Below are 14,607 nucleotides of genomic sequence, written 5' to 3'. Positions count from 1 at the left end.
TTACCTGAACAAACATTTCAGCTTTAACTCTCAAACTTTGTCATTGCCATTGACACAGTGCTTCTTCCTTTGCTTATACTGTTATTAGGACAATTAGCAATTCTCTGCATTGTAAATCAGTTCTCCCTTCACTCTCATTAAATTTCTGTCTCTCTAATGTGTAGTTGTGGTTTCATTTTATTCCTAAGAGTTACTTGTTCTTTCTTTGACAATAGAGGTACCTGGGTTCAAATTTGGACTATTTACATGCAACCGCTCTTAGGCTGTTTCCTCACTGTAATATGGGAATATGTAACTCACTATGTTGTTATGACAGTCAAATGGAAGGATACTTAAGAAAATAGTCATGAAATATAAAGAACTAATTATTAAGAATAGAAATAATAAATAACACTTTCGAGCATTTATTGTGTGTTAGCAAATGCTAAGCCATCTACTTGCATTTATTTATTTTAATCCTCAGAACATTCCTGGGAGGAAGATTCGATCCTATTATCCAATAACTGGGAACTTACAGAGGTTAAATAACTACCCAAAGTTTATACAGATAAATCTAGCAAGTTTTTGAGATTGAACCCAGAGTGCATGCTCTTAATCACTACTTACTATTATTGCTTCCCAATTATATAATGCAATGAGTCATCTCTGCTTTTGCAGATATGTTCCCTGTAGAGCTTCATTGCTTCTAGGCATTGTTATTCACTGTGTGTTTTTTTCCAGATCTTCTGTGTCACATTCATTTTGAGGTGTTTGTGTAAAAGATCAGTATATTTAAGCGTATATTTTGGGATAGAATACTGAATTAGGATGCCTTCAGCTATAAGTAACAGAAAATGAAAATTAATTTAAGCTTAAAAATGTGTTTATTTTCTCATAATATACAAAGTCCAAAGATGGTGGGCTCCATTATTGGTTGAGTCAGTGACCTAGTAATGTCACGTCACCAAGGTATAAGGAACCTTGGTGCTCTATTCTGCTGCACTTAGCATAACACTGAATTTCTTCATAATTGCAAATTGGCTAAAGCAATTCTGATATTGAAGCAATAATAACACATAATAAGGATTAGTATAAAAACCAAATATTGAAGCAATAATAATATATAATAAGGAATAAAATAAAAACCAAATACTGAAGCAAGAATACACAATAATTAATAAAACCCAATAATGTCTAGATGGAAAAAGACAGTATCTCTTCTTGATTCTCCTTACAAGTATAGGGACTTTTCCCAGAAATACTCCAGTAGATCTCTCCTCAGACATCTCGGGTCAAAACAAGATCACTCCATAGATAGACCAAAGTGAACATGAAAAGCATGATTTGCTTAGGATAATTGATATTTACTCAAGGAAGATACAGTTTTGCTGTTGTGCGGGATTGTTTGACCTGAAGGTGGAGAATGCATGTTGGATCACTAGCCAAAAGTGGACTTAGTTGTATGATTTGAGGCAAGTTATTTGACCTCTCTTAGAGTTTTGTTATTTTTTTAAAAAGATGATTTGTGTGAGAGAGAGAGAGAGAGAGAGAGAGAGCATGTATGTATGCAGGTTGTGAGAAGGACCGGAGGGAGAGAATCTCCAAGCACACTCCCTGCTGACCAGGGAGCCCAACCCAGGGGCTTTATCTTATTACCCATGAGATAAAGACCTGAGCCAAAACCAAGAGCTGGGCACTCAACTGACTGAGCCACTCAGGAACCCTGAATTTTGTCATCTTTAATATAATTTCTGTCTTATTCTTGTAACTCTGATTCTTAGTTTAGGTCTTAAGATTCTTCTTCCAATTTAAATTTATAAAGTAAGATTGGTAAGAGTTTTAATGTCTAAAGTAGGAAATCACTGTAAAGTAAAACTCAGTCTTAGAGGTGAATATGAAGAGATATGAAGAGATAGTGTTTTGACCAGGAGATTCAATACTTTTCAAACTTCACTTGATCCATTTAGGTGCCTGAAGGAGCTATATGTGTAAGAAAGAATAGTACATGGGAATAAGATACTGGTGGGCGGATGGATGCTTCACATCTCAGCCTTTTAGAGCTCTCTGGTAGAAGGAAATGACCTGTCCCAAATGTCTGAAGTGGCTCCTCATCACTCACACTAATGCTAAAGCTCAATTTCAAGATCTGCCCTCTTTTCCTCTCACCCTTGCCCTGCTAGTGAATAGTGCACCCATGATTGAAGAGATGAGGGTGCAAAGCCTGGCCATGCCCCATGTGCTTCTTTTTACCACCAAGAGACTTCACTACGAGTAATGTGGCTAGGCCCATTCCTGCTTCCTCTTGAGGAGGAGGGAGATGGGGAGAGATTCCTGGGGTGGGAGAGTTTCTTAACAGCTCATCTCCTAGAGCCTTACCAGAATCAGTTCTTTATCTTGTGATAAGACAGTTCTGTTTATACATCTAGGGTGTTTTGTTTTGTTTTGTTTTTCTTTGTCCTTGGGTGTGTGTGTGTGTGTGTGTGTGTGTGTGTGTGTGTGTGTGTTTACGTATTTTCAGCTTTCTTGAGGCATAATTGACAATATTTTGTAAATAACATCTTGGTGATTTGATAAATGAATACACGGTGAAAGGATTCTTACCATCTAGTTAACTAACACATGTAACACCTCCAATACTTCACGTATTTCTTTTATTCTTTTCTTTTTTTCTTTTCTTTTCTTTCTTTCTTTTTCCTTTATTTCCTTTTCCTCTTGCCTTCCTCCTTTCCTTCCTCCTTCCCTTCCCCCTTCCCTTATCCTTCCTTTACCTTTTTCCTTCCCTTTCTCTTACCCCTTCTTCCTTCCTCCCTCCCTCCCTTCCTTTTTTTGTGAGGACATTCAGGTTGTACTCTTTTATCAAATTTCAATGGATTAATACTGTGTTACCAACCATAGTCATTATGTTTTACATGTGTACCTTCAAGACTTTATTCATCTTATGGCTGAAAGTTTGTACTGTTTTGCCAACCTCTTCTTATTTCCTCCACCCTCTAGCCCCTTTAACCACTTTGCTGCTCTCTGTTTCTATGAGTTTGACATTTTTGTTTATGTTTCACACATTTTTGCAAATCCAATAAAGGGTTTATATTCCTTATTGATAAAGAGCTAATGTAAACTTGCAAATTTGAAAATGGGTTAATATCCAAAGTACACAAAGAATGCATACAACTCAACAGCAAAAAAGAAAAACAAAACCAGTTGATTAAAAAATGGGCAGAGGAGCTGAATAGACATTTTCCAAAAAGATATATAAATGGCAGGAGCTGAATAAACATTTTCCAAAAAGATACATAAATGGCCAACAGACATATGAAAAAGTAAAGTGACTAATCATCAGGAAAATGCAAATCAGAACGACATTGAGATATATCATCTCATAACTGTTTTAGACAATTATCAAAAAGTCAAGAGATGATAGATGTTGGTGAGGATTTGGAGAAAAGGGAATCTTGGTGCACTGTTGAGAGGAATGTAAACTGGTACAGCCATTATGGAGACCAGTATGGAGATTCCTCAGAAAGTTAAAAAAAAGACCTACCATATGATCCAGCAATTCTACTTCTGGGTGTATATCTAAAGGAAATGAAAACAGAATATTGAGATATTTGCACTCCCATGGTCATTGCAGCTTTACTCACAATCGCTAAGGTGCGGAAACAGCCCTAACTGTTCATTAGTAGATAATGAAGAAGATGCATATATGTATAATGGAATATTATACAGCCATGAGAAAGAAGGATACTCTGTCAATTTATAACAGCATGGATGCACCTTGATTTCATTATATCACACAGAAAAAGACAAATACAATTTTTCGTTTGTTGTCTTTTTTTTTTTTTTTTAGTATGTTGAACATGATTTAACTGTTAAACCCATGGGTTATGTATTATCTCAACTATTTCACGAACACATACAACTGCTGGATTTGGTTTTGTGTCTGCATTTTGTGCTTGTTTCTTTTACTTGCTATTATTGTATCATAATACAAAAACTTTTTTGCTACTGTTAATCCCTCTTCACACTTCTCCAATTATGGGTAGGGAACCACCCAATTGTAATGCAACTACAGGGACTGAGTGAAGGATAAAGAAGTTCAGTTTGAGGGGCGCCTGGGTGGCTCAGTGGGTTAAAGCCTCTGCCTTCGGCTCAGGTTGTGTGGGATCGAGCCCTGCATAGGGCACTCTGCTCAGCGGGGAGCCTGCTTCCCTCTCTCTCTCTCTCTACCTACCTTTCTGCCTACTTGTGATCTCTGTCAAATAAATAAATAAAATCTTTAAAAAAAAAAAAAAGAAGAAGTTCAGTTTGGCTTCTCAGAGTCTCTTTTTTCTGCTTTTTTGTTAGCCGTGTCTCTAATCTCTGAGTTTGGGACTGATCCTTGTTAGAAGAGGATTTCACATAAGTCATCAAGACTGTTAATAGTAGGGATTTAGTTGATATCAGATGGTTCTGTAGTGCTTTTTGATTTTGTTAAGATAATTTAACTTTCTGAACAAGCCAAGTGTTAAGACCACACAAAATGCCAGTTTAAGTATCATATAGAAGTAAGGTTGACAAAAATGTGGTAGGTATTTTTCTGTGTACTTTGCCCTCACACCATTGACATACCCCCACTAATTCATCTTGCTGTTCTTTCCAGTTTAGACACATGATCCTTGACTTAGCACTCGAGACAGACATTGCCCACCAATTAAGGTAGAACTATGGAGTATGGCCTATGCATATCAGAAGGAAGTGTTTCTAGTTACCTAGCTAGGGCTCAGCCCTTTCCACTCAGCCATTATAGTCCTCAAAAGTTCTAACCTGGAGACATGATATGCAAATAAGTAAAATGAGAAAAACTTCCAAAGGTGATAGGATTTTTTTTTTTTTTAAGATTTTATTTATTTGACAGAGATCACAAGTAGGCAGAGGCAGGCAGAGAGAGAAGAAGAAGCAGGCTCCCTGTTGAGCAGAGAGCCCGATGTGGGGCTCGATCCCATGACCCTGGGATCATGACCTGAGCTGAAGGCAGAGGCTTTAACCCACTGAGCCACCCAGGCACCCCAGTGATAGGATTTTTATTATAACTAAGTAAAGTATCAAACCAACAAGAAGAATCCAAACCAAAATAAATTTATAAAAATGCAGAGTTCTCCAGCTCCCTGTCAGAGATCCTGTCTGGTAAAAATGACCATTAAGGTTATTGAACATACACACACCAAGAATATGCAGTCTTTTAACTTTTGAAGCCAGTGAGGAATGATGTGAAATTGACTTAGTCTCTGAGTTTTTAACACTGAGGTGATGCCAGCTGGATGTCCATGACTCTTTTAAAGTCTCATTTTACCTTGTCTGTTACTGTAGTGCTAAGCAGGGCTTTCTTTTATTTTTATTTTTCCTTTATTAAAAAAAAAAGAAAAGATCATAGTGAGAAAGGTAAGTGATAGGAAATAGAGTGGGTCTGTTTCTCTCTTGACTGAGGTACTGACACAATAGATGTTGGGTTCTAGATTAAAGTGCAGGGTTTACAGAGGAAAGCATAGTTGGTTTTGTTGTTTGCATCCCTTGCCCTTTTAGGGAGTGTGAATCAATGAAAGGAGCCAGGAATAAAGGGAGAGGGTTTGTGAGAATCTTTGGTGAAAGCTTTGCTAGGCTGTGAAGGGGAGGTGTGGTGAATGTGTATTCTTCTTCAATCATAACTGGTGAGTTTGGCCTCCTTGGAGCCACCACGTAAGAGTGTTCCTTGCATTTGTGAAACAGAAACCCTGGCACCTGAGAACACTATGGTGTACATTGACATTAAAAGCATCTGTCCTTCGAAAGATGTTTCCTGGGACCAGATAAGCACTTCACTGGAGAGAGCAGGTTCCAGGGTATTGTAAGTTGTATGCAAGGTGACTGGTCACCTACAGTCATAGAGCTCCATTAGAGATCAGAGAGTATTTTTAAAAAGATGGAGTATTGATCTTGGACCACATTGCTTAGTTTCTTTCTTTTTTTTTTTATTGTTTTATTTCTTTCTTTTTCTTCAATTTTTAAAAAGTTAAATTCAAGTTAGTTAGCATATAGTGTAGTATTGGTTTCAGGGTAAAATTCAGTGATTCATCACTTATATGTAACATCCACTGTTGACCACAAGTGCCCTCATTAGTGCCCACCACTCTCACCCACCACCTCTCCAGCAATCCTGAGTTTGTTGTCTGTAGCTAAGTGTCTTCTTTGGTTTGCTTTCCTGTCAGTTTTTACATTGTTTTTTTTTCCTTCCCTTCCTCTCTGTTCATCTGGTTTTTTTCCTTAAATTTCACATATAAGTGAAATCATATGGTATTTGTCTTTCTCTGGCTTATTTCACTTAGTATAACATTCTCTAGCTCTATCCATGTCATTGCAAATGGTAAGATTCCATTCTTTTTGATGGCTCAGTAATAATCCCTTGTGTATATATACCACATCTTCTTTATCTGTTCTTCAGTTGTTGGATATTTGGGCTCTCTCAGTAGTCTGGCTACTCTTGATAATGTTGCTATAAACGTTGGGATGCATGTTGCCCTTCTTAATCAGCATTTTTGTATCCTTTGGGTGGATACCTAGTAGTACAGTTTCTGCGTTGCAGTTAATTCTGTTTTTAACTTTCTGAGGAACCTCCATACTGTTTTCGAGTGGCTGCTCCAGTTTGCATTCCCACCAGCCTCTCTGCTTAATTTCTGAATTGAGGCTGTGCTTGTAGTAATGTGACATCAACTCTCTCTCAGATGAGAGTGAGTAGAAGTCATTGTACCTGCCCACATTTACTTCCAGGGTGGTGATAATCCCCACTTCCCCCAGTCTTACTCCAAATACACTGGACTATACAACAATGCTGTGTCCTGTGCATACCCCATGAGTTTGGCTTATCCAATATATGGGACTCGGGAACACCTTTCAGTCAGAGGCGACAACAAGATCAGAGAAAGAAAGTAAAAATTAAATGATGTGTGCAGGAAAGTATATCCTAAATTGAAGTATAACCCTAAATTGACATTGCTAAAGCTTTAGTTTTAAGGATTAGAGTAGCAGGAATGAGTCCAAAGAGATAAGCAGGTTTGAATCATGGAGAGACTTGACAATAGAACTTGGACTTCATCCTGCTCAGATGAAGAGATAGGGATATGGTGAGGGCTGCTAGCTCATAAGCCGGTAACAGTTTGCCCATGTTACTTTTGCTCTTAGACACAGCTTTCTAACTTCCAGCACGGAGCCTGAACTGTAGTAATATTTATTATTTGAACAAATAAACGAAATGATCCACAAGTTGGTCATAAAAATGTAGGCAAGAAAGTAAGCTGCTGGTAAGGTATTGCCTGTTACAAACTTTTCTTAAAATATTATTCTAGATATAGACATCTAAAATGAGTATTTTATAATTAGCTCTAATTTTTATCAGTAGGCATTAGCATTTTTGAAACAACTTTCATACAAGTCTTTAACAAAAACCATTGCTCTTAAATTTCAGTGTATCCAAATTTTGATTTTTATCCATTGAATAGAGAATGATTGCATATTTAGATAGATATCATGAACTTTAAACTCTATATTGATAAAATTTCTGTATTTTAATTTCATCTATATACAAAGTTTATATGATAGATCAGCTGCAGTGTAGGAAATATACTTTGTATACACATGTAAATATAGAGTCCATAATGTGTGATGTATAATTGTGAGTGTTTGTAGTCATGCTTATTATCCTAGGTACTCTGGGATGTCTGTTGCATTATTGTAGTAATTGCACTTCAAGTATATTTTAAACCTCTCTCCTCCCTTAGAAGTAAATTTCCCCAGAAGGATTTAGAAATGCTGTTTCCTGGAATGAGTGCGGATTTTACAAGTGAGAATTTTTCAGCTGCCTGGTATCTTATAGAAAACCACTCAACCACCAGGTCAGTGGATGTTCGACTACTGATTATGCATGGTTTCACGTGGATGTACCTAATAGGATTATATAATAATGTGGGTTTTAGGTCTGCCTCTGCCACTTAGAGTCCTTTGACTCTAAGTGAATATCTCAGAATGTTTTTTCCTTTATTTATGAAATGGTATTATTAATTATCAGATTCTTAATTCCTGCTATCTTATTGTTTCTATATGATTCATATTTGTGCAACACATTAAAATTTTGTGGAGTCTCAACTGGGTACCTAAATCGATGTATCTAAATGTGACCTTTCCAAAAAAAATAAATAAATAAATAAATGTGACCTTTCTCTTTTCAAATAATACAGCTTCAAGTCTTGGTGTAAATTAGCAGCTTACCTCCTTCCCTAGAACAAAGGAAGATGATTTGATTTGTCATTTTGCAAAAACTTGCCTTAAAATTAGCCGAAAAATGGTCAAGGTCATATATCCAAATTGAAGCGCTCCCTTGTGTCTGCTAATTACATTTTACCACACTCTGTACAAGAACATATTTGTAACTTTTTTGCAAGATTGATTTAAAAAACTATATTTAGTAACAGTGTTTGAATAAATGAATGGTTTATTGCTTAAAATTTACATTCTTGAAAAGTCAGCTTGTTAAGATATACCTTAGGAGAAATTTTTCCTTCACCACTTAGAATGAAAACCATTAGAAAACATGAAGAGTTGGTATATATATAAAGAGACAGAGACAGAGAGAGAAGTTGGTATATATGTATGTATGTGTGTGTGTGTGTATATATATATACACATACGTATATATGTGTGTGTATATATATATATATATATTTTTTATATATATATATATATATATACACACACATCCTGAGATAGGGGTTCTATCTCATAGCCCTGAGATCTTGATCTGAGCTAAAATCAAGAATTGGACATTTAAGTGACTGAGCCACCCAGGTTTCCCAATCCTGATAAATTTTTAAAGTAAATGTCAGATCTTTCATTGCAGAAGATGGTTCTAATTTTACAATATGGATGTGCTTTTTGTATCACTATAAGTCAGAATTGATCTCTGCTTTCTGTGTAGGGCTGTCATGGCACTGAAGAATATATTCAAAGTTTTATTGCCAGATTTTTTTAGCTTACCTGAAAATAAAACTTCTAAATTATAGAGACCTACCTATTTTTGTCTGCTTGAGATGTGGAGATGAAATATTTTGGTCTTTTTAGTTAAATTGTAGGTTGACTCCCCAAGTATTTTTTTTTCTTTAAGTTTTTATTTATTTATTTGAGAGAGAGTGAGTGAGAGAGAGCAGGAGCAAGCAGAGGGATAGAGGAAGAAGGAGAAATAGACTCCCCACTGCACAGGGAGCCCCACCTGGGCCTTGATCCCAGGACTCCAGGATCATGACCCGAGCCAAAGGCAATTGCTTAATGACTGAGTCACCCAAGTGCCCCTTGACCCCCAGTTTTTCTGTAATTTCATTGTTAATGACAGAGGACTGGTTATTGACATGGTAAATAATGGCTTGCTTAATTTATATACAGAATACAGAAATGAACTTACAGAGGAGTTCTGTCTTAGATAACTTGATAACCACTGCATTGATCTAGGTCTGCCCACGGGAGTTGATATTCATGACTCCTTACCTGGCATATCAACACATGATATATATTGCTTATAGAAATACCCACATGTATATTTACTTCCTAGGGTTCTGACATATTTGGAATGATGATATGAAGGCTACAGTACTATAGTTCTATAGTTGCTTTAATTTTGTCATTTGTAATACATAAAAGTTTAGGTGTATGAGAATTTGAAAGTTTTTTGTTTTCATCAGATTATATGATTATTATATCAATCCGTGTCTTTCTTAACTTAGGCTTCCATATTTTACATTTAATGCATTATCTTAATTCTTTTTTGCTTTTTAGGAGTGTCAAACTTTTGGTTTCTTAATTTCATTTCAGTTTTGAACAGCTCAAAATGGCAGTTACCAACCTGAAGAGACAGGCTAATAAGAAAAGTGAAGGCAGCCTGGCATATGTGAAAGGAGGTCTTAGTACTTTCTTTGAAGCCCAGGATGCCCTCTCAGGTAAGGTGACCCTCACAGCCATCTGCTGGGGCTCCCCATGGAAACCTGACACTCTGCTTGTGGAGCATTTACAGGGTGTGACGTTCAGTCTGTATTTATAAAAGTAAAGATCTGAAATGTGCCATAAATATTTGTTGCAGACCAGGCTGGAACCTCTTAGAAGGCTTGGTACTTTAAATACTTGTCTATGAGGCTTTTGTTGATGCATTGTATATATGTGAAATAGGAGACTACTTTGCCTTTGCATGATGCCCAATCTCCAGGGCCGATTAGAAACTAAATCCCAATAGGTAATATTCTAGAATTCAAAAAAAATCCTTTTATAGCCGTTAGTATCTTACACATGTGACTAATTCTGTATATGTGACCCATTGTGTTTTTGGTTTGGAAGGGACTGATGATACTGCATCATTCTTTTTAAGTATCACCCCATCAGCTCCTATACAATAGTTAAATATCTACCATCCGTGCTGTCATCTTTATATGGGAAAGAAATTAAATAGAAATAGCATAGCTTTAGACATTTCAGGAAAAGATGTTGGGTATATTTTTTCCCCTAAAATTACCTTAACTAATAGAAATCAAATTAATGTTTAGTAAAAAGTAAACTATATTAATAAAAGCCTAACTCTTTCTAAAAAAACCTCTTAAAAAAAAAAAAACAACAGGTATCTTTAAATAGTAACTAAGTACCTATACGTAAGTACCTGTAAGTTTAAGTATACACTAAGAGGCCACACTGTCTTCACTTCAATAAGAATTTTTTTATTATTAATTTGTTTCCTTAAAGTATAGACATTGTTTCATTGTTTTTATTTCATTTATTTATTTTTATATTTAAACATTATTTTATTTTTTCAATGTTCCAAGATTCATTGTTTATATATCACATCCAGTGCTCCATGCAATACCTGCCCTCCTTAATACCCTTCACCAGGCTCACCCAACCCCCTACTCCCCTCCGCTCCAAAACCTTCAGTTTGTTTCTCAGAGTCCACAGTCTCTCCCGGTTCATCTCCCCCTCCACAGGCTCTCCTGGTTCGTCTCCCCCTCCAATTTCCCCGAACTCCCTTCTCTCCTTCTCCCAATGTCCTCCATGTTATTCCTTATACTCCACAAGTAAGTGAAACTATATGATAATTGACTCTCTCTGCTTGACTTATTTCACTCAGCATAATCTCCTTCAGTCCTCTATATGTTGATACAAAAGTTGGGTATTCATCCTTTCTGATGGAGGCTTAATATTCCATTGTATATATGGACTGTGTCTTCTTTATCCATTCGTCTGTTGAAGGGCATCTTGGCTCTTTCCACAGTTTGGCGACCATGGCCATTAGTGCTATGAACATTGGGGTACAGATGGCCCTTCTTTTCACTGCATATGTATCTTTGGGGTAAATACCCAAAGTGCAATTGAAGGGTCATAAAAAAAGCTCTATTTTTAATTTCTTAAGGAATCTCCACACTGTTTTCCAAAGTGGCTACACCAACTTGCATTCGCACCAACAGGGTAAGAGTGTTCCCCTTTCTCCACATCCTCTCCAACACTTGTTTACTGTCTTGTTGATTTTGGCCATTCTAACTGGTGTAAGGTGGTTATCAGTGTGGTTTAGATTGAATCTCCCTGATGGTTAATGATGATGAAAATTTTTTTCAAGTGTTTGTTAGCCATTTGTATGTCTTCTTTGGAGAAGTGTCTGTTCATGTGTTCTGCCTATTTTTTCACATGATTATCTGTTTTTTGAGTGTGGAGTTTGAGGAGTTCTTTATAGATCTTGGATATCAGCCCTTTATCTGTAGTGTCATTTGTGAATATCTTCTAAATATTTGTGAAACCTATATTCTCTGTATTTGTGAATATTCCATGGGTTGCCTCTTTGTTTTGTTGACTGTTTCTTTGCTGTACAGAAGCTTTTGATCTTGATGAAGTCCCAAAAGGTCATTTTCGCTTTTGTTTCCCTTGCCTTTGGAGACCTGTCTTGAAAGAAGTTGCTGTGGCCGATGTCGAAGAGGTTACTGCCTATGTTATCTTCTAGGATTTGATGGAATCCTGTCTCACATTGAGGTCTTTCATCCCTTTTGAGTTTATCTTTGTGTATGGTGTAAGAGAATGGTTGAGTTTCATTCTTCTGTACATAGCTGTCCAATTTTCCCAGCACCATTTGTTGAAGAGATTGTCTTTTTTCCACTGTATATTTTTTCCTGCTCCGTTGAAGATTATTTGGCCATAGAGTTGAAGGTCCATGTCTGGGTTCTCTCCTCTGTTCCATTGTTCTATGTGTCTATTTTTATGCCAGTTCCAGGCTGTCTTGATGATCATAGCTTTGTAGTAAAGCTTGAAATCAGGCAACATAATACCCCCCCAGTTTTGTTTTTCTTTTTCAACATTTCCTTAGCAATTTGGGGTCTCTTCTCGTTCCATACAAATTTTAGGAATGTTTGTTCCAGCTATTTGAAAAATGCTGATGGAAGCTGTCCAAAAAAAAAAAAAAAAAGAAAGAAAGAAAATTGCTGATGGAATTTTGATCAGGATGGCATTGAAAGAATAGATTGTGCTGAGCAGTATAGACATTTTAACAATGTTTATTCTTCTGATCCATTACAATGGAATGCTTTTCCATCTTTTTGTGTCTTCTTAAATTTCTTTCATGAGTGTTCTATAGTTCCTCAAGTACAGATCTTTTACCTCTTTGGTTAGATTTATTCCAAGGTCTCTTACAGTTCTTGGTGCTGTAGTAAATGGAATCGATTCTCTAATTTCCCTTTCTGTATTTTCATTGTTCATTTATAAGAAGGCAACTGATTTCTGTACATTAATTTTGTGTCCTGCTATATTACTGAATTGCTATATGAGTTCTAGTAGTTTGGGGGTGGAGTCTTTGGGTTTTCCATATAAATTATCATGTCATCTGTGAAGAGAGAGAGTTTGACTTCTTTGCCAATTTGAATACCTTTTATTTCTTTTTGTTGTCTGATTGCTGTTGCTAGGACTTCTAGTGCTATGTTGAACAACAGTGGCAAGAATGGACATCCTTGTTGTGTTCCTGATCTCAAAGGGAAGGGTATCAGCTTTTCCCAACTGAGAATGATATTTGCTGTGGGTTTTTCATAGACAGATTTTATGAAGTTGAGGAATGTTCCCTCTATCTCTATACTTTAAAGTGTTTTAATTAGAAACGGATGCTGTATTTTGTCAAATGCTTTTTTTGCATCAGTTGAGAGTACCATGTGGTTCTTCTCTCTTCTCTCATTGATTTGTTCTATCACATTGATTGATTTCTGAATGTTGAACCATCCTGGCAACCCAGGGATAAATCCCACCTAGTCATGATGGATAATCTTTTTAATGTACTGTTGGATTCTCTTAACTAGGATCATGTTGAGAATCTTGGCATAGATATTCATCAGAGATATTGGTCTGCAATTCTCCTTTTTGACTGGGTCTTTGCCTAGTTTGGGGATCAGGGTAATGCTGGCTTCATAGAAAGAGTCTAGAAGCTTTCCTTCTATTTCTATTTTTTGAAACAGCTTCAAGACAATAGGTATTATTTCTTCTTTGAATGTTGGTAGAATTCCCCAGGGAATGCATCAGGTCTGGAGCTCTTGTTTTTTGGGAAATTTTTGATCACTGTTTCAATCTCATTACTAGATATTGGTCTATTCAGGTTGTCAATTTCTTTCTGTTTCAGCCTTGGAAGTTTATAGGTGTCTAGGAATGTGTCTATTCCTTCTACGTTGCTTAACTTATTGGCATATAAGTGTTGATAATAATTTTTGATGATTGTTTCTATTTCTTTGGTGTTAGTCGTGATCTCTCCCTTTTCATTCATAATTTTACTAATTTGGGTCCTCTCTCTCTCCTTTTGGATTACTTTGGCCTGTGGTTCCTCTATCTTATTGATTCTTTCAAAGAACCAGCTTCTAGTTTCGTTGATGTGTTCTACTGTATCTCTAGTTTCTAACTTATTGATATCTCCTCTAATCTTGATTAGATAATCTTGATATTTCTTATGCATGGAGTTGACTTAATTTTTTATTGATTTTCCAGTTCTTTAAGGTGTAGAGAGAGCTAGTGTATTCTGGGTTTTTCAGTTTATTTGAGGGAGGCTCGGATGACTATGTATTTCTCCCTTAGGACCGCTTTTGTTGTATCCCATAGGTTTTGGACCGATGTGTCTTCATTCTCATTGGGTTTCATGAATTGTTTAAGTTCTTCTTTGATTTCCTGGTTGATACAAACATTCTTGAGCAGGTTCGTCCTTAGCTTGCAAGGGTTTGAATTCCTACCAAACTTTTTCTTGTGGTTGAGTTCCAGTTTCAAAGTATTGTGGTCTGAGAATATGCAGGGAAGAATCTCAATCTTTTGGTATTGGTTGAGTCCTGATTTGTGACCTAGTATGTGGTGTATTTTGGAGAAAGTTCCATGTGCGCTTGAGAAGAAAAGAGTATTCTGTTGTTTTAGGGTAGAATGTTCTGTATATTATGTGAGGTTCATCTGATCAAAGTGTCATTCAAAGCTCTTGTTTTTTTTATTGATTTTCTGCTTGAATTATCTGTCTATTACTGAGAGTGGCATGTTGCGTTCCCCTACTATTAATGTGTTCATACCAATATGACTAACAGTTGGCTTATGTAGTTG

General features: G+C 36.4%; 1 protein-coding gene across 8 annotated transcripts in view; it reads left to right on the top strand.

Moving 5' to 3' along the window:
• Positions 1–14,607, top strand: part of EXOC2 (exocyst complex component 2) — a 297,739-nt gene that overhangs the window by 75,174 nt on the left and 207,958 nt on the right. For 7 of the 8 annotated variants that reach the window (XM_046004927.1, XM_046004920.1, XM_046004919.1 and 4 more), the window contains 2 exons: positions 7,764–7,877; positions 9,844–9,968. In XM_046004927.1, coding sequence (XP_045860883.1) covers positions 7,792–7,877; positions 9,844–9,968 — 211 coding nt within the window. In that variant the 5' untranslated portion in view covers positions 7,764–7,791. The remainder of the gene's footprint in view (positions 1–7,763; positions 7,878–9,843; positions 9,969–14,607) is intronic. The other variant, XM_046004926.1, reaches the window with a different exon arrangement.

This window comes from Meles meles, chromosome 5 (genome assembly GCF_922984935.1).
Source record: "Meles meles chromosome 5, mMelMel3.1 paternal haplotype, whole genome shotgun sequence".
Taxonomy (NCBI): Eukaryota; Metazoa; Chordata; class Mammalia; order Carnivora; family Mustelidae; genus Meles; species Meles meles.
Note: the sequence above shows the minus strand (reverse complement) of the source record. Positions and strands in the feature narration are given on the sequence as shown.